Source organism: Protopterus annectens, chromosome 13.part0 (genome assembly GCF_019279795.1).
Source record: "Protopterus annectens isolate FY-2018-M chromosome 13.part0, PAN1.0, whole genome shotgun sequence".
NCBI classification, from domain to species: Eukaryota; Metazoa; Chordata; order Ceratodontiformes; family Protopteridae; genus Protopterus; species Protopterus annectens.
The window spans coordinates 362,028,931-362,054,369 of record NC_056747.1 but is presented as its reverse complement, the minus strand read 5'-3'; the positions used below and the strand labels follow the sequence as shown (position 1 = coordinate 362,054,369).

The following is a 25,439-nucleotide window of genomic DNA, read 5'->3' as shown; positions in this document are numbered from 1 at the left end:
GGAGACCTACTGTCTCCTATCCTTCATTGTAATTTCATTATATGTCACCCTTGTATTCATAAATTGTTAAGGTACTTTGATCTTATTACCACCTCAAGGAGGCTGTTCCAGTCATTTACCATCAAATGGCTTCTGTTGGAGACCTCTCAGCATTTAATCATTGCCCTAAGCATTGCCTTTCTACTCTTTATATACCTACAGAGGTATTTCAGAACTGTTATGAATATTTCCAGTTGGGATCTTGCTATTTTTAGCACAGTGGATAACAGCTCCATGAATTTCTACTGCTAAAGACTCCCATTATGTTATTCAGTATTTACTCCCCAGATCAACTACTGCTTACTCATACTTCATTCTTAAGTGAAGCTAACTTTGTATGTATGTGGGCCGTGTATGTACGTCATATATTTTACCCTTCCCCTATCCATGTTTATTACTTTTAATGCCTATTCCAGCTACATGTTATCTCCGGTTACTCACTTGAGCTGGCGTTTCTATCAGTACTCAGTGGATAGAAGGCTAGGAACCTAAATTAGATGAGGTACAGCCTATTGGATGGCATAGCAACACAGTCACTAGCATATGATAGGCACACCTAAAGGCAATCTGGATGATTACCAGTTCACATACAGCACATATTTGTGCTATGGGAGGAAATTGGAGCTCCTGGTAAAAAAACACATCTGCACCTGACTGAGTACTGCAGAGGAGAAGCAAAGAGCAACAACTTTATCTGCTGTGTCACTCATTATTTTGTCATTTTCTCTACACATCTGTGTTAGAAAACATACTGAAATCTAGCCAGAGGATATTCACGGTCCCTTATGAAACAGGTCTTCGGTCTCTAAATTCCAAGGATTTAACACCTCTTTATTTTAAAAATTATTCTTTCATTTTCTTTACCACTGTGGTGCTTCTCAGTTTTAAGAATGAACCTGAGTTTTTTCACTCATGTAATCTTTTAACAAGTAGCATACTTTTTTGTCATGTTGTTAAAAGATTGAGTGTGCTGCTAAAGTTTTCTTCAAGATCTTATCAGTTTCTATTGCTTTGCTCACCTTGAATTTTAAGAGTTTTTAGGACACTTTCCCCTGCAAATGGACTGTGAGCTTCTGTTTCATTACACTTTCCTTGTTTACACGCAGACTATCCAGTATCTGCATATCTGAGTAGATGAAATGTCCTTTATTTTTCGTACCATTAGTCATCCTAGAACAGATTCTAAGATGGCAGCACAGCAGAGTGGCAGGAGTGATTTTGACGTCGTTAGTTATTTATCTAGTTGGTGTTATCTCACCGCATATGCTCTAAGTTTTTTTGATTCCCTGAATCACTGTAGAATTGTTGAGCCTGATTTGTATCCTTTTTTTGCTATATTTTATTTTTTCTCTCGAGACTGTCTCTTTCTTCTGCTGTTTTGGTAAATTTTCTCTTGTTGGACATTTTTTCTTCTCACTGAAAAAAAAGAATAACAGAGGCTGTTTCAGATATATCACCAATGTAGGTACACTAGCTCAATTTCACCCAACTACAGACAGAGATTAAAAAACCCTTAGAGACCCTTTAACCTGTTGATCTAGGTCTGTCAGCTGTCCCTGTTTTGGAGGACCATACCTATTTTCAGACCTGATTTACCTCTGCACGTGATGTACATATGTTCAGAGGTGCATCCCTACTTTTAGGCTTGATTCACCCCTTCACATAATTTTCTGAATCCCTCTTTGATTACCGTGTGATTTTTGAAGCTGTCTGTTGCAATGACAACGATGCTACATGATGAAAGTACTGCTGGCACCAATAACTTAATGAAAGAAGACAAACATCTTACATCTCCCTTATTCAGAAGCAAAATGTGGTAGAATTTTACAATACATTTCATTAAAGTCTATAGATTTGTGCTGTTTACCTGATAATGTGCTCACATTTTCTATCTTTTTTTGTAACTGGGTTTCTGAGTAGTAACTTTCACCTCTACTTGAAATGAGCAGAGCTTTGTGCTATTTGGTAGTCAAATTATATGATAGATACCCAGAATTTTGGCTGGCTGTACCTACTTTTCAAGGACTTTTGTACATACTTTCCATTGCTATAGGGTGAGAGGTATGGGAGAAAGGAAAAAAAAAGTAACAAAGCTAATGGAAGGGAGTCATCTTTAACTTGTTTGGCTTAAACCCCATATAAGCACAGTTTACTGTAATGCAGTAATTGGCTTGCATTTTGGAGGATTCAGCTACAATAAAGGCTACCTTGACTGGTGTAGCTGAAGGACATTCTCTCGCTTAATGTAGGACTTCAGCCTTCGAGGGTGAAAGTGTGCCTATAAAACCTAGGTTGGCCAAGCACCATTCATGCACTGTGGACCATAAAGACAAGATGCTGAATTTAGAGGCTTGGAACAGAAAGGTAAATCTCATTGTTTACTGCATTCAGGAGTATATTTCTGTGTCAGGTGATGCCTTCATTATTGAACATTTCCTTTGAGCTTTTTGAGAATCAGTCTTAAAGTTGTTCTTTAAAATGGAAAGATTCCACCATGCACTTCAGAGGCAACAAGATCAAGGTCCTCCAAAATCAGTGGCGTCTGAATTTTCAAGATTTACAAGCCATATTGTGGCAGATCCAGGTGAGAGGAACTTTGCTGTCTGGGTATGTGCAGATTATCCAAAGAAATTACATAGGATTGCAGATGAAAGACAGCTTTTTGCCTTTGAAGGTAATAAATATTCTGTAGCTCTTCGATGACCTTAATCTTATCATTTAATGAAAAAGTGACATGAACACTGTGTGCATCAATAAGGTGTGGAAAAATTCCATATTATGAGAAAATGATTTATTGTTATTGTGTAGCTCAGTCTCTAGTATATCAAGTTATGATATGCATAAACCAACTCTTTTGGCTGTCCGAACATCTAAACCTCCTAGTCCAGATGTCTGATTAGGAAAGGAATGGTGCAAATAAGTGTATACTATTATCACACACATATTTATTTCTTTCGATGTGTTTACAGATCTATATGATCTTAAAAATGTTAGTATTTAGGTCACCCGGAAGATTGTTTTAGGAAGACTGTTTTATGAATACGTATACTGAGTTTTGTATTGTTAGGTTATAGTTGTAGTTCTTTTTTTGTGTGGTATGGTTAGGCCTGGGATATAGTGGTATGGTTAGGCCTGGGATATAGTGGTACAGTTAGGCCTGGGATATAGTGGTATGGTTAGGGCTATTATATAGTGGTATGGTTAGGCCTGAGATATAGTGGTACGGTTAGGCCTGGATGTAGTAGGATGTCTAATAAGATTACATTATAAATTGATATATAAGTTAGTGTTGTACTACAATTATATGCTGAGTCTGTTATAGCTTATTACATTTTGTCAATGCTTACTTTCTAGTTTTAAAACTGACCAGACTCTACTTTTGAACCTAATATTATCTTTCTGGGTTACTGGATTTTGGGTCCTTTTATAAAAACAATTTTATAATACATAAAAATTTTATGTTGCTTATGGAATTTTAAAGATATACAATAACTGAAATCTGCATTTATTTCCTTTTACTATATAAAGCACATCATTCTATCTTTTTATGCAGAAGCCAGGTTAATGGGGAGCAACTTACATTCACTTAAGAAGAGATAGTCCTAGATAACATACAAACAGAGCATGGATTGCTGTCAATGGCAAATTAAGAGCTAAGGTTCACATTTTTAAGTCAGGGAGTGATTTCTAAGACACAATTTTTATCTTAACATTTGATATTGATCATAGCCCAGTTTATTGTTAAATACATGCACCTCCCAAAAAGCTACTGAGGTCCGTGCCTAATCTGAAAACTGTATCTTCATGATTTTTGAAGATTGTTATGGTGTACTGTATCCTGATTTTAAGAGAGAAAATTTTCTCTTAATTTTCTATAACCTAATAAGATTTCTCAGTTTATTAATGACTTAACGGTATCCTCTGTGCTGGTTGACCCTTCTATGTTTATCAATAGCAAACAGATCATGGCCCCCTGTTGATTTCTTTTTGATTTAATCTTCTGTCATTTCTGATATATCATACTTATTTAGGGACCCACATTTCTTTCTGACATGCAGTTATGTACTCATCAAACAAACCTTCAGTTTGGAAATTAAGCCCACTCATTTTAAAAAGTGAACATATTATAACATACATTGAACCATAATGAAAAAATGATATTTTGACATGGAAAATTAATCTTCAGATGGGCGGCATTCATAATTGTTTTACAGGAGCATTTTATAAATTATTCTTTATATTTAAAAAGTTAGAAGTTAACCAAAATGATTATTTGATTAAAAACTTCCAAGCCTTGGAGAATCAGTAATTAAAGGTGTACAACCAAGAGCAACAGAACAGGTTATTAAACACACAGCATTTAATGAATATGTTCAGTAATGCCAGCCAGTCCTAAACATATATATTTTTTATATTTATAATGTACGTGTTTTCAGTTTTCTTATTTGACTAAAATTATCAAAGCAAGTCACTCTAAAATGTCATTCCAAATATCATAGTGGATGGTGTATCAATGAGAAAAAAAGCTGACATTTTATACTTTTTTGGTTTTACCGCAAAAAAGTTAAAGTGATTTGGGATTATTTAATTTGTAAATTATTGCAGCTTGACTTCTACGTTTTAACTTTAAAGTAACATCGGGCTTTAAAAAATCAAAATGTACAAGATCTATGCAAAACTTCTAAGGCTGTGGTTGCCACACTTTCTGTTATTTTTAAATTTTACGTAACTATATTGTGGATTAAACTAAAGAAGATATCTCTCTCAGATTCTTCTATTTGTTCCTAAATCAATTAAAGACCATTATGTTAACCACAAAGTCTAAATGACTGGAGAATATTTAGGAAATTGTATAGAGGAAATAGTGAAAATATTTTCATATCATAATTATTCAAGTTTTTGTTATATAAGGTTAACTTAAATAAAATCTATATTATTAAAAATTCCATATCCCAGAATGCCTTGCAGGCAACATTCCTAGAATTTTATTTCAAAGACTTATCTCAAGATAGCCCACCCACAATGTTTCAGGTAGTAATGTCCCAGGTAAACCACATGTAGTACATATTTTTAATGGGTGACATTTTACCTGACCCTATAGCTATGGTACTACTTGTTTTATGTATCTATATCATAGTTATAGAAATGTGCACTGCATGTAAATAATATAGGACTACACTCAAATTAGAGTTGCTTGATATTTCTTCCATACATAACACATAAACTGGCTACACAACTACTGGCTACATACTTTGCTACATTTCATAACCAGAGTATGTAACAACTCGTTAGCATGTGTGAACTGACAATTTGTGTGATATCTGTAGTATGTAAATCTGAAATGCCTGCTGTAACCTCTTAGAGAAGTAAAATAAAATTGTCATCCTCTTTGAGACCATGATTTTTATCTCTTTTCACAGGTTGACAGGATATTGTACTGACAGGTTAACTGTATCAAAGTCATAAATTACTTGGTTTATATTTATGGTCACCTGCTTTCCAAAACATACATAATGCCACATTATCTCACAAACTATCTGACTTCAAAATACATTTGACAAACTGTCACAGATTATTTGTCTGTTTTTCAATTTCTCCAAATCTTTTGGGTTTCTAATACCATGACAGAATGGACCCCATTCCTAAGTCAAAGTACAATTAAAGTTCATGAAATTAGCATTGTTTCAGTCTTTGATATCAGTCAAAAGTGCACTTTGCAGCACCAACGATCTGTCCAATAATGACTCCTTCTGCAATTCGTGCAGGGTTGCATGTATTGGTAACATACCTAAGTATGATTGTAGATTCTTTTTATTGCTCCTACTGCTATCGGAACTGTCTGGGTATCTTTCTTCCATATTGCTCTCATTTCTGCCTGCAGATCCTGATGTTTTATGACTTTGTGTCTCTGTATGCAAGACACTGTAGTCACTGGGTGTGGTGATTTCAATGATTAATGCTACTTTTGTCTTCTTTTCATGGACCACTATATCCGATTTTCTAGCATCTATCTTTTGAACTGTTGGTAATAGGTGATCCCATGTGATGTAAACTTCATCATTTTCTATGATGCTTTGTGGCTGTTTCCAATGTTATTCAAACACTTCAGTACCATAATGTTTGCACAATCCCCAGTGAAACATCTTGCCACATTATTATGCCTTTCAGTATACAGTCCTTCTGCGATTGGTATGTCACAACCAGCAATGAGGTGTCCGACTGTTTCCAATTTGGTGTTTCAAAACCTACATTTGTCTGTTTCTCCTTCATGTTTAATGGACTTTGTAAACCAGAGTGTACGTAGCCCACTATCTTGGGCCACCAATATTGACCTTTCGTTTCTTGGTTTGAATTTGCCTCTCCTTAAGCATTTCTGCATTCGCTCCTGATCAACATGAGGTTCTTCCAGAAGTTTTCTATACTTGAAACTATATTTATACATTTTCCACATTTCTTGCCTTCTCATCTGATCCTTCACCTTATATTCTTTCTTTTGTTTTTTGGCACATTCAGTTGCTGCCTGATTTTTATCCACTGTGGTTTGATTTCCATTCCTGCTTGATGCTGATATGCTTCTGCTAGCCTAAGCAGGGAAGTCATCTTAGATTTATTCTCCTCATGTTTCAAAACTTTCACTACATTTGGCTCTTGTGAGGTCAGCAGATATGTGTGAAGTGCCACGATTGCAGATCTATACATGTAATCAGTTTCAAGGCGGCCCATCCCTCCTTTGGAACGGGGAATATATAATCTTGGTATGCACTAATTTGTATAAATCATTTGGTGAGCATGAAGCATCCTTCTTGTTTTACTGTCTAATCTATCCAACACGTTTTGGGGCCAGTCATTCACTCCAAAACTGTTAAGTTAGGACAGGAAGAGCAAATTGGTTTATAGATTGGATTTTGTTCATAGATGTCAACTCTGTTTTCAGGATTAATTTAAGTTTTCTAAAGTATACCTTACTAAGTTTTATTCACATTTATTCATGTTTTATTGTTAATCCTTCATCAATTCCCAAATATATATAAACTCCCTCTTGTTCAAGTTCTTTCATATCACATTCTTGTCCCAAACTGATGTTTTCCTGGTGCTGCTATTTTCCTGCTTTAAAGGTTGCTTTTGCACATTTATCACAACCAAATGACATTCTTATATCATCTGAAAAAGTTTTGACAACTTGCAGTTGTACTTTCAGTTCTTCATCTGATGAGCTATACAGTTTTATATCATTGACAAAGAGAAGATGAGAAGTCTTTACACTTTGTTGTTTTCTAAGAGTCAAGTTATAACCATGGCCTAAGCTGTTAAGTAGACTGCTTAATGGGTTAAGGACAAGACAGAATAGCACCGGTTACAAGAAGTCACCCTAGAATATCCCCCCTTGAATTTTTATCCCTGGGATAATAATTTGTCCATTATCATGACTTAACCGCAAAGTGGTGTGCCACTGTTTCATGGTTACTGTAATGTAGTCGATCCATGTTGGGTGTATCTTATACAGTTTTAAGCACTCTTTTATCCATGAGTGTGGGATACTATCAAATGCTTTTTTGTAGTTAATCCATGCCACACTCAGACATTTGTCTGTGTTGAGAATTCCCTAGTGAGAAAGAAGGATTAATCAGCAGTGGAGGGAACCAAAAACATTTATGAAAATTAATAAATTAATTAATAAAAATATTGAATAATATTAAAACTATGAATTACTAAAATGATACAAGGCAGGCTTAGCTATAACCCTAGAAAAATAAGGTTAATATATTGCATGAGGTTGCCAAGTATCCTACTTATACATCTAAAAAGTTGTTAACGCTGCAATGAATGACAAGTTGTTCTTTGATGCAGAAACAGAGGTAGAAGTAAGACTTAATTAATAAGTAATTATACTGCTATGTATTTTTTCAGCAACAATGCATAATGTATAGCAAGTGTATAAGGCTTGTACTCCTACCAGTGGGGAAGATCTATCAGCTATTCAGTTGTGCTTCTAAAGGCTATCTGGTCTCTTTGTGATGACATCTTAATATGGATAAAGGCAATTTGATTCATGTCATGTTTGTGGACTTTACTGAATCATTTGATCTGGTTATCACAACACAGTTTTCATTGTCCCCTTTGCCACAGGCATTAGTGACAAAGCAATAGGTTGTCTTAAAAACTTTATATATTAATAAAGAACTTCCAGGTCAAGGTAGGACTTCCCTTCTCAAAGTACTCAAAATTAAAATAGTTGCACTAAATTGATTAACAGACTTCTGTACAACCTTCCCACATTTCTAGCAAACTTATATACAGATTATATTGATATCTTTAAATCAGACCCTTCCCTTTAAAAATGAAAAAAAATATCCTAGAACAAGATCTTTCCCATCTTGGTACCTGGCTAAAATTATATGTATCGGATTTACAGCTACAAAAAAAGAAAAAATGTGATATGTTATTTTTGACACTGGAAAAGCTACCCTATGTAACAAAAGATTTGTACATAAGAGAGTTGGCATAATGATTAAGGCCTTTACCTCACAAACACAAGATATAGAGTTTGATTCTCACCTTGGAAAGTATGGCTAGGCTTAAAAAGGCCCCAGGGTCATTAGTCTAGTAAACACCCATGGACCTATAGTGGCTCTGTTTGGGGGCTAATAAAATGGTTAAGGTGTTTATCTTACAGACACAAGGTACAAGATTTGATTATGACCCTTGAAAGTGAAATTTGCGAAGCAGCTAGCCTTGTACTTACCTATGAACCTATGAAGATTGGGAATGTTGTTCTACTAATACTAACAAGGCATCTAGCACATTTAGTTGTCTATTGATGTGTCTGGACCAAATATTAAACTTTCAGCAAAATATAAAAATGACAAAAAAGAACAAAGCAGTCTTCTGTGTTTGGAAATGTTTTCATTTCTTGATCCCAGAATGTAGAGAATCAGTTGGAAAAATGGTTCTTCTGGCACAGCTCGACTAAAGCCTTCTTACAAAATCTGTTCATTTAGAATATTTGCTTTGCATCAAGATGCCACATGGCTTTAGTATCCATCAAAGAACAGACCTGCTCCTGGGTTCCCTTGTTTATAAGCTGCTTTGAATTCATCCATTTACCTTTTCCATAGGCCGACTCTCGATCTGTCATGTCCAAGATAATCTTAGGACACTCCTGCCATTTTTTTATAACAAACTTTTGGTTTTAGTAAACATAGATTTTCCAAATGATCCTCCAGACTTTGGGAATCAGTACCTAATTCCTTGTAAAGTAGTGAGAAGTATCCTGGGTCAAATGTTTTATCATTCCATACCCAGGATAACAAATTTTCATTTGCAGTAACCATAGATTTTCAGAGTGATCCCCAAGCTTTGGAAAGCAGTGCCTGCTTCCATGAAAATTATTGAGATATATTCTGTGTTTCAAAGCAAACTAAAAAAGCATCTGTTGAACACTGCCAAATACAAATGCTTCCAGGATGAAAACTCCCCATATTTCCCTAGGTACTTCTACTTTCTGTACTCATAAGTTCACCTTACAGCATGAATCACTCATAGCATCATAGGAGACTACTAGGGTATCGACCCGGAGGTAATTTCAAACCTAGCTGTTTTAACCCAATGTAATACCATAGAGGTACTAGTCAATACTCAAGACTGCATTTAGTGATGACTACCCATGTCCAGGAGGGTTGTAGGTGTTATCCCTGTAAGAATTGGTAGCCTGTTCCAAAGACATGACAGTCACTGGAAGATAAATCTGTCCCTCCAGCATGTCCTATTTAAGTCACAGGCCATATTTAAGTCCTTGAAACGGGTAGACCTAGACCCATTTGATTTACGGATATGCAGTAAGTTCATTAGGTTTGGGTCTTGGGTTGTTCTCCAGGCAATGCATAAGTCTCCCCTAAGAAGTCTATATGACATGGAGTCTAGTGACAGGGATTTTAGTCAGTCCGTGTAAGGCACATGCTGGAGGCTCTTGATCTTCTTTGTTAGAAACCTCTGAGGTCTCTCTAATTGCTGTAGGTTCTTAGTACTCTACATACCAAATGGGGCATTATACTGAATTATGGGCCGGATAAGTGCTGGGTTTGGGGGGGGGTTATAGCTTCTTTCGCTCTTGAGGTGATGCCTTCACTAATCAAGTGAGATACATGGGAAGCTTTCCTTACAATGGCAGACACATGGTGGTCAAAGTTAAGGTTGATGTCAACCTGTGATCCTAGGTCCCTTACCACTTCATGGGTACTTAGGGTATTGTCATTGATTTGATAGTGTGGAGGGACACTGCTTGTGCCAAAGGGATTGATGATGCATTTCTCTGCATTCAGTTTGAGTCTGTGACTAACATACCAGTTGTTTCTCTGTGTGAGACCCTCCTGGAGTATACTGACATCATTTGGGGATTCAATGATTGCACCTATTTTGCAGTTGTGTGCAAACTTGGACAGCCACAATCCTTTAGTTTTGACCTGAACTTCTGAGAAGTATATAGCAAACAGTAGGGGGCCCAGCACTGACCCATGTGGCACCCTGCCGGTAGCAGGTCTGCTGGTTGATGTGGAGTCAGTCACCCACTTTGATAGTGTGTGTGTCCGGTTTGTGAGCCAGTTGGCAGCCCACCTTACAATGAAGGGGTTTACATTCACTTTGCTAAGTTTATCGGTAATACATGAATGTGGGATTGTGTCGAAAGCCTTTGTCAAGTCAAGGTATGCTGTGTGCACAGATTTACCCTCATCAGTGGCCTTGGTCACACTTTCAAAGAAATCCATCAGATTTAACAGGCGGGATCTGCCCTTCACAAAGCCGAACTGGGTATGATCCAGGGATTGGTGGTCACCTATTTCTTTATTTATGAGGTCCATAATGATATGTTCCATGGCTTTACAGATGTGGATGGTTAGACTTATGGGTCTGTAATTCCCCAGGTCTGTTGCTAGGCCACCTTTGTGGAAGGGAATAACTGTAGCTGTTCTCCATTCCACTGGAACAAAGCCTGTGGTAAGGCTATGATTGAAAAGGGTACTTAGTGGTGATGCTAGTTCATGTTTTAGCCTGTTTAGAAGACAGCCTGGGATGTCATCTGGTCCCATAGATGCAGTGTTCTTTGCCTTGGACAGGGTTTTGAGGACCTGCTCTTCAGATATGTAAGGTGCTGAGGAGGGAGTTTGGGGGAGGGCTCGTTGTAAGTTAGGAGGGGATAAGGGAGTTAAATTTTGCCAAACCTCTCTACAAGCAGGTTTACTATCTATGTGGGGTCAGTGTGTGTGATACCGTTGGTCAGCAGTTCTGCACATGCTTGGGTCCAACCCTTTAAGTTACGTACATAGCTGTAAAAGGCTTTATGGTTATCCTTGGCAGTACTTGCTAGCTAGGTTTCTCTCAAAGGAGCTCTTGTAGGCTTTGACAAGTTGTCTTATTTGCTTGTTAAGATTGAGGAGGGTGCTTTCCATTGTTGGGTCTTTGTCTTTGTTTTCTTGGACAGCAACTTTTTGTGTTTATTGTAGAGTTTGTTGATGCTGGAAGTCCACCATGGCAGCTTGAATTTACTTGGGGCTCTGGCTTTGATTCTGTCTGGTACAGCTGAGTTTATAGACTTACGCAAGTGATTGTACAGTACTTTAGTATAAGCTTTAGCTTAGTTATCACATTCAGCTTGGGGTAAGGCTTGGAATGCATTTATTCCTTCACCTAGGAGGGCATATTTTGCCTTGGTGAAGTTTTTTAGTCTTATTTCACCATTTGTGGGTTCTGGTGTTAGTGTCAGTTCAAAGGTGACTGATTTATGGTCAGTTTTAACTAATGAGGGTCCAATAGTTGCAGCACTGCACCTGTTTGGCATGTTGGTGAGGACCAGATCTAGAATGCCTATTCCTCTTGTTGGGGTTTGGAAAATTTGCTCCAGGGCATTAGAATTCACAAAGTCAAGGAACTTTTGTGCTAGCGAGTTTGGGCTAGAGTAGGTTTCCCATTTGATGGTGGGATAATTAAAATCCCCCATAACCAGTGTGTTCAGTAAAATTTGGATTGTTTTCAGTTTGGTTAAGTAGGCTTCATGGGTGTCATGACCCATGGTGAGGGATCTATACCTGGCTGGGATTTAAATGGGGGTCTTACTCACCATAATCTGGACCTGGAGTAAATCCATGGAGTTGTCCAGTCTAACTAGATGTGAGGTGAATTTATCTATAATATAGATTGAAACACTGCCTCCTTTGGTTTTCACATATTCATTTTGCAGTCTAAAGGTGTGTAAAGCATTGTAGCTTTGCAGGGCTAGGGTACTGTCTGAAGCCTTAAACCAGGTTTCTGTGACTGTACAGACATCTACTGATAGAAGTGCTTCCAGGGAGTGCAGTTTTTGGTTTAAGCTCCTAGCATTTAGCAGTATGACCCTTGTTTTGTTCTGACTAGCTAATTTCAAGTCAGTAATGTTGTTTTCGAGACCATGCCTAAAAAAGTCTCTATCTGAGAGGCAAGAGCCTTTGCCAGAAGCTGAATGATTGGGGTGCTAGGTGCAAACCATGTCTAGCGAAGCAGATGAAGATTTTAATCCTTCCTGCAACCTTAATGTTTCAATCCCTTTCAAAACAGGAAAACAACAAAAGGTAATGTAAGTTATTTTTTTCTTTTCTTTTCTCTTCCAAGTGCAAATCCTAGATACCAAAAACCGGAACTGCATACCATTTACTATGGATATTTATAGGTTCGGATTGTCTGACATAGATAATTTGTTGTCTTTAACAAATGGACATTTCAGTACATTGTGAAATACTGTACATTTTGGGCTACAGTTATATCTGCATGGTGTTGAATATACTGTACATACTGTATTTCAAACATTTTATTTTACTTTTTACTATTTTGATAGTGATTTTCATATATTTTATGTTGATAATTACTGACATGCTGTGTGAATTATGTTATGATTATATGCTATTGGAGTTCATACTACCTGTATGAGTCTGCAAAAGGGCCAAGACGATCAACACTCTACCTCAGTTAACAAATGCATACAAGTAAACAAATAAGCAAACAAATAAAGTTTGTTTGCCCTTCTAAAATGTGCTATTTTGCAGCATAACATCTATTTCCATCCTTTTTCTTGACTCACTTGATTTTGTTGATTTGTGGGGCAGAAGGAATTTTTTTGTGGGGTGGTGAAGTAAAAAAAAAAAAAAAAAACACAAGAAATTTTGAGCACTTTATGGACTGTGTATTTTGTGCAAGCTTAGCATGTTGAGCCAACAAATGACAGAAAACACTAAGTTTACAAAAGACATGAGAAGGAGATTTAAAATCAGTGGTATACATTTATGGAAAATTGTCCTAGGTGTGGGATCTGAATTTAGAATTCTTTTGTAATTGCAGAGACTTTACCTCTGTAGGTAGTCTTATGTCTAATGATCTATCACAAAACTCTGCAGCTTTAGCCCTTCTTATAAGCATATTTATAACAGAACTTTGGTCACCAGTTTACAACAATGTCCTGTCAAGATCATGTGAGCAAGTCATTTCCAATCCCAGAACAAATGGAACATGTCTGAGTCACGTGCTGGTTACTCTTACAATGGATACTGCTAAACTACCTGCTGTGCATTATCAAAAAGCAATGCCAAACTGTTACAATGTCATCATGTCACTTGAATAATTAAGCAATCATTTAAGTACTTTGGTTATGTCAAATATTCAATGCTCACATCTTTTGTCTTTTCAGCTGCTCACATTGGTGTAGGGATTAGTGGCCAGGAAGGAATGCAAGCAGTACAGGCTAGTGACTATGCACTGGCACAGTTTTGTTACCTGCAGCGCCTCTTGCTTGTCCATGGACGATGGTCATATTTTCGTCTCTGCAAGTTTCTCCGTTATTTTTTCTACAAGACATTCTCTGGCACACTTGTCCATGTTTGGTTTTCCTTCTTCAATGGCTTTACTGCTCAGGTATGAACAGCTGAGAGATTTATACTTTTACAAGAGTACTGTGCAGGAGACAGGTGCCATAAGCACCAAGGATGGGAATGATTGCTGACTATGGCCGAATGTACAGTGCAGCACATGATTAGCCTCTGCAACTCATGCTAAATGCATGTAGTCAGAAGGGGGTAAAAATGTGTGCATATACTGTATGTGTATTTGTGCGAGCGTGTGTGTGTGTGTGTGTGTGTGTGTGTGTGTGTGTGTGTGTGTGTGTGCGTGCGTGCGTTTAACAATGTGCCTCTGTCCTAGGATGCTGCATTACTCCAAAGGGAGAGCTGTACACTAAATATACTATTTTGAATCAGTTAATACAAATGAATTGGCAGAACAATTTACAAACTTTCTGCCATGCATTCAACTACTTAACCAGTTCTGCATCTCTCATTTGGCCTAGATTGTTTTTATTACATAAAGTACAGCTAACATGTGTGGGAAGCAGTGTAACTGCTGTCAGTGGTAGCACTTTATGAGAAGAATGAAGCAATGAACTATGTTTTCGTTACTGTGTACATGTATGTCATTATAGCTTTGTGTGTCAGCATGTATGTTTGGATGATTTAATGTGAAAAGTTTAACTTCACTTGTCAAGCAAGACCATTCTTTGGAAACAGGAAAGCAGATATTACAGGTCTTTATTTCGTCTTTTTCATGACTGAAGGTTCCTGAGATAGCAGAACCCTTTATTAATTCTTTATTGTTTACTCTTTACTGGAGCACAGCTAATAAGAACCTAAACACTCTACAGTCAGAAAGGAGGATTTCATAGTTTTACTTTACAAGAAATAAAGTAGTTATTTCTTCTTCTTGCTTGAAGTGCCAGAATGAAAACTGTCATCAGTGAGGAAACAGCCATGGAAAGTTTCAAATGAGTCTTTTTTCAAGAAAACTTTCTTGCAGTGGCAAAATGAACAAATAAGTCTTCAGAACTGCAAACCTAACATTTAACAGTAGCACAAACTTACAGAGTCCTGTTTGCATACTCCAGAGTGTAGGCAAATCCAGGAGGTTCTAATATTTTCCACAAGACTTGACATAATGTCAGTAAACAACAACAGGAGCTATAGCTTCCAAAGCCATATAAAATAATTGTCTTTTTGTTAGTTGTTCCCGATGTTAAAACTCATACAATTTTAAATGTGCTATCCAGCCTCAACCTTGCAGCTCACATGATGATCTGATTTAACTACCTTTAGGTTTATTGGTTCATAGGTAAATAATAGGCAATCAGACCATTTCAAGCCTAGCCAGAAAACTCTATTAAAAATTTCCCTCTAACCTCAAGGAAGGCAAGACAAGATAGGTCAGGAGAGAATTTGAGGCTACCTCTACCCATCTGATTATTTAGGTTTACCTTGAAGGTGGCAAGGGTCCTACTCAGCTTGTCATGTAGTAGAAGCTTTTTCCAGAGGTGAGGGATAGACTCCATTCCAAATCTTTTCAGACTGTTAAAGGGTTTTGTCAGTCTCAGGAACCTTCAACCACTAAAAAGGCTGAAAAGAGGGGGTTGTAATATCTGCCACCTGCCACCACCAAACCCTTTGGCATATTAACCCCCTACACACACACACACACACACACACACACACACACACACACACACACACACACACACACACACACAGCTTAGACACAGTAGGTTGAGTGACTCCAGCAGCCAGGATATTAAATAAGGAGAAACCATAATCATCACTTAATCACTATTTCAGCCAAGGGTGCACAGTAAACATAGGCTGTAAACCCAAGAGCCATCAAATTACTCTTACATTTTTTGTCCTTTTTGGCTCATCCAACTAAGAAGAATATGGCCACTTACCAATATAAATTCATGCCTACCAAATGATACCTTATTGTAGTCAGTACCCATTTAATGATCAGGCATTCATTTTCCACTATTTCATACATAATTTTCTTGTGGATTTAATTTTTTACTTAGATAACAAAATGTTTTTATCTTTCCATCAGTTGTGATAAATCATTGCCAATGACAAGTCCTGAGGCATCTGTTTATGCAAAAAATTCTCTGGAGAAGTCAGGTGGGCTTCGAACATCATGTGTGCATTCATCATTTTTCAAGGAAACAAACAAAGTTTCCTCTTTGTCAGTCCACTAACTTTTAGTGGTAGCCTGAGTTTAGTAAGGTCCATCAATGAACATGCTAGAGTGGTAAAGAAAAAGGAAAGAACTTCCTGTAATTTCTGGCTAAACAACAAATTATGTCCTGACTTGCTTTTTCATCATTTGTATGGCTTTTTTTTTTTTTACTCTCCAGATAATATACTCCAAATACTTGGTCTCTTCCATTCTAAGGTTATATGATGTGGGTTAGCTGTTAGTCCTACTACCCGATGAGAATTGAAGACTACCTGGACTTTGGCAAAAGAATTTCCCAGTCATCACTGAATATTATAAAACAATCTAGATATGAGGTAGCATAACAGGCATGGGGTGCAAGATTTTGTATGTCATTTACTAGATATAGTCAAGACACCATAAAAACATGTAATAGAACATGTCTTTAGGTATGGAAAATTCTATTCTATCCTGGACATACTCATTCAGGAGAATCTGACTATATTCTTTCATGAAATTGATGATGGAATGATACCAGGCCTTTCACCATCCTTCAGCAAGTTCATCTACTGGGGGCACACTGGGTTGGAATCAAACTTGGAAACATTTATTTATTTATTTAATTTATTTAATTAATTATTTTTCTTTGTTTACAAGGAAAGTCCAACTAATACCCATTTTCAGTGTAGGTCCTGTGAGAAAAGCTGCATTTGATTATATTGCATTATACTAAGTTCCAAACACGGAGTAGTTACATTTCTATTTACATTTCTATGCAAACAGTAGTTACATTTATACATATACATTCTAAGATTTTACAGAGGTGGAAGTTAAAGAGAAAGCACATGTGCAACTTAATGAATTGTACAGGCAACAGTTATGTACAAAAAAAGTAAGAGGCCGAAAATATTATGTTTAGGGAGAGTATTTGGATAGTTTTGTACAGTGAAAAAGTTTTAACCCTGTAATGCACATGTACAGGACCAGGAATGGTTAAGATGAACATTTATGAGTCTGTAAAAATAATTACCAAACTGAACAGTTCCATCCGGCTTGATACTACTACAACAGGGCTGTTACAGGTGCACTGGGATTCTTCAATAACCTCCTAATCTTAATATATTTTATCTTGGCCAATAGCCTCCTCCTCGACTTCCTTGAAGCTACACAGCTTTATCTACATCTTCCTTCCTGGTGATGTAATTATGTCATTAACCACAGTTGATAAAATACAACTGCCAACAATGACTTCTTTTCCTGATAAACCAAATACCAGCCTCGAGAACAAATAAATCTGAGAAACTTTAGAAGCAGTAAAGAAAAGTTCAAATTTTATTTACCTTAAGAGTTGAGTGCTTTTGTATGCCTGTATCATAAGACTTCATCAGAAAACTGAACATAGGAATTGGTCACAAGCTCCCAAAACAACCAATAACATTTTTTTTTGTTTTTAAAGTGACATGCTAAATAACTATGTAGCAAATGCACTACTATGTAAACACACAGACCCAGTGTTCATTTAAACACAAGTATACACTATATAAGATTTAATTTTAAAATGCTGCCTATTCATAAAGTTTCATTAAGACTAGGGTAGTTGCAAGCATTTAGTCTAATTTGTCAAAGTAACTCTGTCTATTCTATAAGTTCACTCCATGGACCTCTCTGCATGTTTTTGTTTACTCTGTCAACCAAAAAATAAATATTTGTGGGTAGGATGTTTTTGTAAATGTTTGTACAGTGAATTGTTAACATTCATATGTCGACTGTCATACTGGTGTTCATAAATCAGATCTTTTAACTTCTCCCTGTTTTACCAATGTAAAAACATGTGCACATCTGACATTTCACTAGGTACACAACCAAAGAAGAGACAGGTACATCGAAACATGTTCTTACACAGTGTTGGTTGATTTTTATCTCAGCACCTTCCAAAATGTATTTACACTGAGAACAAGTTCCACATTTAAAGGTGACATTCTTACTAAGGCCTGCAGAACTGTGAAATTCACCTTCTAAAGTATTTTTTATAATCCTACCCCTTCTATAAACCACACAATGTTTTTTGGCAAATCTTTCCAAATTCTTGCCATGGGTTGGCAAGATAGCCCAATTTTTGTTTAGTATGCCCCTAATATCGTAGCGGTCTGTAGTAAAAGTTGTAATGAAAGATTCAAAATAATTAACCCTTTTTCCTGTTTGTTTATTGCTAATCTCATGGGAGGAATCATTTTCATTGCTTGTGTAAATAAGTGGACTATAAAAACACTGGATTCTTTTTAAAGTCATCTCATTACAAATGTTGTAAACCAATGTATTGGGTATTCCCTTGCTAAAAATCATGTTTGATAAGACATCATACTCCCTGTACAATAAATCATCCTTTGATACCATCCTTGTCAAATGTACATATTGGCCTTTAACTATTCTTCTTATCTGATGAAAAGAGTGGCAACTGGTAAAATGTAACAGGGAGTTTGAGTATGTTGGTTTTCTAAAAACATTAGTAATAAACTTTTTCTTGTCGTAATCCTTCATTATTGTTATATCTAAATAGTGGATTTTTTCCATGTTATTTACGTATGTAAACCTTAAAAATGTAGTAGCCGAATTGATGTAGTTCATAAATTCTATGATACCCTCAATGTATGAGTTCCAGGCAATAAAAATATCATCCAAAAAATGGGTGTATAATACCCAGAACAAGTTACAAAAATGTATGTAGACACCAGGAGACACTAAAATAAATTTAATTTTGAGCGCTTTCATTTTGCAATGAAAACTAAATCAGAATAAAGTAGAAAACACACTGACCCAACTTATACCCCTACACTCAATCAAACAATTACTCAATTACTTACAATAATCATCCCTTAAAGAAATATACCCATTACAAGAAGCTAAAAGCAATAAGTATTTTTTAACCAAACAACTTGATAGTAATAAAATCCTACCCTCCACTGTATATATTTGTACAAATGAGCAAGTGTGATACACTTGATATAACAAACATAAATCAACTAAAATAGCATTTTTAATTACATAAAACCTTTGGCTTTAAGTCTTAAAATATAGCTTACGGAGATGGTACTGTTCAATCCAGGATGTTCCGTAGCATTTGATCTAATTTGCCATCTTAGTTCTCTTAGTTTCAAAAAATCGTTAAGTGGACCTCCTCTATCCCCCAGTGTTAACTGCTCTGAAATGATAAACTTAAAACTATGTCCTTCATTTTTGTATATATGTGCTATTAAGGTATTTTTCATGTCTTATCTATTTATATCATAGTAATGTTTATAGACTCTGCTTCTAAGAGCATTGATGGTCTTCCCTATATAGAAACTTGGGCACTTGGTACACAAGGCAAAATAAACTACTGCCTTACTACTACAAGAGAATTTCTTTTTGAGTACATGCTCACCATAATTTGGTACATCTGTCTCTGTGTCCTCAATAATATATTTACACTGCAGACAAAACCCACATTTCTTCATTCTTCCCATTTCAGCACTAGCCTTACATGTTCTCTCTAGCATATTTTTAAAAGTGATGTCCTTTTTGTAGACAATTCTGGGATATGTTCCTACATGCTCCAAGTAATCTTTACTGGTGCTAAACAAATTCCAATTGTGTTGTAATATTTCACTGAATGTATTTTGGCTTTTGTAATATTTCACTAATACCTTGAAATTGCTTGTTATAGCTAAAAATAGCTGATTTTTTTTAAAACTAGTGCCTTCCATCCTTGTTCCTTTCTCTTGTATAACACTTCCTTTACCAAACAATGGTAAAAAATTACACCTCCACCTCTTGTCAACCACTTCTTGTAGAATGTTGTATAAAAAGACCTGGGGTAACTCTTTTTATTAACATGTCCCTCAGAGTGTAAATTTGTTGTAAAAATTCACCCCACTCAGATACCATCCTTGCTAGCCAAACACCCTGGCCTTTAATCAGGCAATTTTTCTGATGTAACTGGTGAAAGCTATCGAAATGTAGGAGGGTGTTAGAATAAGTGGGTTTTCTGAAAATTTTTGTTCTAAAACCCTTTACATCTCTATCTTTGCTAATGGTAATGTCCAAATAGTTTACTGCCTCGTGACCTTTTCATACCTCTCAACTGTCCCTGATTTTCAGGGACGTCCCTGATTTTGACTTAAATTTTAACTCTGTCCCTCTTAATCCCTCCTAAAACTAATGACTTTTAAAGGAAAGGTGGTGAATTACACTTAATGAATAATTACAATAATTAAGAGTTATAAACTTCTTTTACCTCAGAAAATGTGTATTAATTCATATGCTCTGATTCCGTCAATGTTTCATGTTAATAGCACTAATATTTTAATAAGTGTCCCTGATTGTCCCTGATTTTTTCTTGACTTGTCCCTGATTCTGTTGAAATTTCTCCCCAATTGGTTGAGAGGTCTGGACCTATTATATGAGTGAAATCTAAGAAGTCAGTGCTTTCCTTAATAAACCCCAGGAACCTGTCAATTCCCCTTCATCACCATTCTATAGAATAATAATGTCATCCAAATAACGGCCATAATACTTCCAACTTTTTGCAAAAGTGCTGTTAAAGACAAATTCCATTTCCCAGAATGTTAAAACAATGTTGGCAAATATGGGAGCACAAATTGCACTCATTGCTACCCCTTTACATTGTTTAAAAAGCTGTTCCTCAAATACAATAATATTGGTATCAAGTACCAGTTCCATGAGGGTTCTGATTGTTAAAATACGTTCATGCCTAATTTGTGTATGTTGACACAGGTGTAGGTAAAACCATTCAATACCTATGTCATGAGGAATTACAGAAAATAAGTCTCTAATATCTATGGTAACAAAAAGGAGTGCATCATCATACATATTATTATTGATTTTACAAAGAAAATCCCAGGAATCTTTAATAATCCACTGGCATTCCTTAAGTGCATTCTTTAGTTGTCTATCTATAAACTTGGCAATGAAATAGGTTTTGGATGCTTTTTCATCACCTATTGGTCTAAGGGGGGGGGGGGTCATCAAGAACTTTATGTATCTTTGGCATACCAAAGATTGTGGGTATTTTTGGGCATTTTACTTCCATAAACTGGTGTTCCTCAAGACTTGTCTATTCAGTATCAGTTCATCTAACATGATGTCAACCTTCTTGTATAGTATGTTTTTTTTCATTTAAACTAATCTCACAATAGGTGTCTGTGTATAGTATACCAAACATTTTGTCAACATAAATGTTGGTGTTCATAATTGCTAGCCCACCCCCTTTGTCTGGCTTCATAACTCTTATTGCCTTATTGTCACATATATCATGTACCAATCTCATTTCTTCCCTATCCCTGTTGTTCCCCTTTATTGATTGCATACCTTTGGCCTTGAATAACTTTTGTATATCAATTTCACACATATTTTCAAAGGTCTGCACTACAGGATGTAAAGGGGGGTTAAAGAGGCTAGTTTTTCTACATAATTCATGCTCAGTGGGACCTAAGTCCATTCCTTTAAAGTGGAACTGAAAGTTTAACTTTCTAGTATACAATTTTTAATTTTTTCACACCTCATCAAGCAATGCATTATTACTGGGAACAAAGGATAGACCTTTATCAAAAACATCAGCAATCCTACTATCAAGAACAATGTCACTGTTATAAATACTGAAACCACCACAAGCATTACTTAATAAATTGTCGGAAGGCTCATTCACAACACCTTGTTCCAGATTTAATACATTTTCCCCCTCCCCCTGTAGTTGTAGCTGTAATGTCCCACTCCCCCTCTCTGATTCCTTAGCCAGTTGGGCCTCCTCAGAGGGGGGTATTCTAAAGGGTCAGGAGTGAAATCTGTGTCATCATCCATACCATTACTGTAATTAGAGTCGTTATAAACAGGTTCAACATGATTGTCATTCCTGACATGTCTATTTTGTCCCAAAGGGTGTAGGGGATATGCCCTGTGTTGAGCATATTCCTTTTCATCCCTAATTAGTTTATTGTCTTTCCTTTTCTTTAATTCAGAGATAAAGGTGTCAATTCTTTGAAATAAACTGTAATATTCCTGTTGTTTTGACTCAAACAACAAGTCTGAATGAATATTGTTCAGTTTTTTAATCTTAGCCGACAAATCAGTTATTTTTCTGTCATTGTCTCTAATGAGACATTCCAACAGTTCACACCCATGTTTATTAAACTACTGTAAGAGCTCGGCATGTAAAATAGAGTCCCTTACCAGACCTGTTGGGAACTTCCACATCCGAAGACCCTTCACTTACATTCTCTCAAGTAGTTGTTTTCGAGTTGTAATTTACAGTAATCCGAAGTCAACAGTTCAAAATTCTTAATTTGTTCACTGAGGGAACTGTTATTCTGTGGAATTTCGCAGGGGTGCAGGACACCATTCTCCGTCACCTTCCAGCCATTGACTGAGTGTGTTACTTCAGTTATAGGACGTTCCACCTCTCCTATTCTCCATATTTAAAGCTGTATGTAAATCCTCGGTACTCGATTGGCGGGAACTCAATAGTTGTTGCAGCTGAGCCGGAGTAATACTGCTGATGCTAATCTCATCTTCCATGATATTGTCACCCAACCTATTGGGTCAGGAAATAGGTAGTAAGGCAGTAGTTTATTTTGTCTTGTGTACCAAATGCCCAAGTTTCTATATAGGGAAGACCATCAATGCTCTTAGAAGCAGAGTCTATCAACATTACTATGACATAAATAGACAAGACATGAAAAATGCCTTAGCAGCACATATAGTTTTAAGTTTATCATTTTAGAGCAGTTAACACTGGGAGATAGAGGAGGTTCACTTAATGATTTTTTGGAACTAAGAGAACTAAGATGGCAAATTAGATCAAATGCCATGGAACATCCTGGCTTGAACAGTACAATCTCCATAAGCTCTATTTTAACACGTAAAGCCAAAGGTTTTATGTAATTAAAAATGCTATTTTAGTTGATTTATGTTTGTTATATCAAATGTATCACACTTGCACATTTGTACAAATATATACAGTGGAGGGTAGGATTTTATTACTATCAAATTGTTTGGTTAAAAATATGTATTGCTTTTAGCTTCTTGTAATGGGTATATTTCTTTAAGGGATGATTGTTGTAAGTAATTGAGTAATTGTTTGAGTGTAGGGATATACGTTGGCTCAGTGTGTTTTGTACTTTATTCTGATGAAGTTTTCATTGTAAAATGAAAGCGCTCAAAATTAAATTTATTTTATTGTCTCCTGGTGTGCCTCCTACATATCTTTTATTGGTCTGCAACTTGGTTTCGAAGTTACAAAAATGGTTAAAAATAAATTTAGTTTTCCACTGAGGCATGATAATATTGGCAAACAATGGGGAACATACAGCCCCAAAGCTACTCCTTTTATTTGTAAATATTGCTCCTCAAAGAAAACATAATTGTTCTGCAACAGTGTCTCCAACAATGAAACTAAGGTGTTGATTTTACTTGAAGATAAATCTGCAGATTTCACAAGAAATTCATTGAATTACTATAATCCTGTGTCATCAGGGATGACATTACAACGATTTACCACATCAATTGTCAGAAAACAGAGGTCTTCATTGTAGCTGACCTCCTTAATTTTTTATAAAAAGTCCCAGGGATCCTTACAGAAATGTTTGCATGGTTCCAGAGAACGTTTAAGGGTAAAATCGATAAATTGGGCCAAAGGGTGAGTTTTAGATCTACCTGTATTGACTATTGGCCTCAAAGGAAGGTCTTCCAAATTCATGTGAATCTTGGTAATTCCAAAGATGGATAGCACTACTGGAACTTGGATATTCAAATATTGGTGTGTCTTGTAAGAAATCTGCCCTTAGTCAAGCAGGTCTTTAAGTAAAAAATTGATTTTTGAGTAAGAAATATTCACACAGTTTATAGAAGATTCTTCGTAGAAATCATCACATAGTTGCAAGTTCATTTTGTTAACATAGTCATTCTTCAGCATACCTACCCCCCCCACCCCCACCCTTATTGGGTTTCATAACCCACAGTTCCTTGTTACAATATAGCTCCTTCAATAAACAGTGTTCAAAATGACAAGTTGTGTTGTATGTAACAGCCACTCTTGTTAAGCAGTTGCCTGTAGTCATGTTCACAAAGTTTTTCAAACATTGTCAAAGACGGGGGTAGTGGGGAATTAATCAACCTATTTCTATGATAAATGCTATTTGTTGAATCACAAATGTCCTGAGTAAAAATCAATTTGAAATTCAGTTTCCTAAGAACTAATTTTAAATCAAGGAAAACATTTTCAATTTGAGACCTTTTCGAAGCTATAAAAGAAAAACAGTTTTTCCAGTAAATTAGCATGGTCAAGTTCCATCTGAAAATCACTGTAGTTGTAGATTTTGAAGTTGCATTTCCTATCGTAAGTTATGGTAGAATCAACAGCAGTTAGTGTTAAACAATCACGCACAGTGGCCAAAACGTTATTTAATGTCTCCCCCTCCTGTTGTTTGTCTTGTTTCTCCTATTCTGTCTGTAGTTCCCATGGTACTTGTTCTCCCATAGGGTCTGCTGGTTTTGGTAAGAGTTGACCCGGTTACCTATTCGCTGCAAATGCCTCAAAGTACCACTTCCCTTATACCCTTGGTCTGTTTTAATAGGAAAAACCTTTTAGATAATCAACATGGTCTCACTCAATTTTTTTCTCTTTACATTTCATAATGGAATCTGAGGTTTTGTCAATGTCAAAAAAATGTTGTCATACTGTTGTTGATAGAAGATTGTTTGTAATCAAATTATCTAATTCATTGATTTCACCTACCAAGCCATCCATGGCTTTCTGGTTGTGTTTAACTAATACCTCCATCAGTTCACAACAGTGCAGATCAAAGAAGGCAAGCAGCTCTTTATGCAGGTCCAAGTTCTCAACAAATCTGATGGGAAATTTCCAACTTTTCAGTCACTTTGGAATACTCTTGACCATAATACTTCTGATTAAATAACAGTTTTCTATTTATAATTTATGATATTTAGGAAGTTTTTTTCTCAAAGGGCGTCCATGGTGGTGCAGCGGTTAGTGTTGCTGCCTCACAGCAAGAGGTTCTCTGGTTCGATCCTCGACAGGGGTGCCTTCTGTGCGGAGTCTGTATGACCTCCCTGTGGTTGCGTGGGTTTCCTCCGGGTGCTTCTGTTTCCTCCCACATCCCAAAGACATGCAGTAGGTGGATTGGACACTCTAAATTGGCCCTAGGTGTGTGTGTGTGTGCCTTCTGAGGAAGGTTGGGTGGCAGGCTGGCAACTCGACACCGTAAAACTCCACTGCCAATCATGAGCAGACAGGTGATCCACTGTGGTGACCCCTAACCGGGAAAAAGCCGAAAGAAGAAGAAGAAGAA

The 25,439-nt window shown here is 36.5% G+C and overlaps 1 protein-coding gene across 1 annotated transcript in view; it reads left to right on the top strand.

Moving 5' to 3' along the window:
* The window catches only part of LOC122787323 (phospholipid-transporting ATPase IC-like), a 446,410-nt gene that overhangs the window by 334,498 nt on the left and 86,473 nt on the right, over window positions 1-25,439 (top strand). The window contains exon 22 of the mRNA XM_044053968.1: window positions 13,748-13,971. Within this exon, the coding sequence (XP_043909903.1) occupies window positions 13,748-13,971 (224 nt within the window). The remainder of the gene's footprint in view (window positions 1-13,747; window positions 13,972-25,439) is intronic.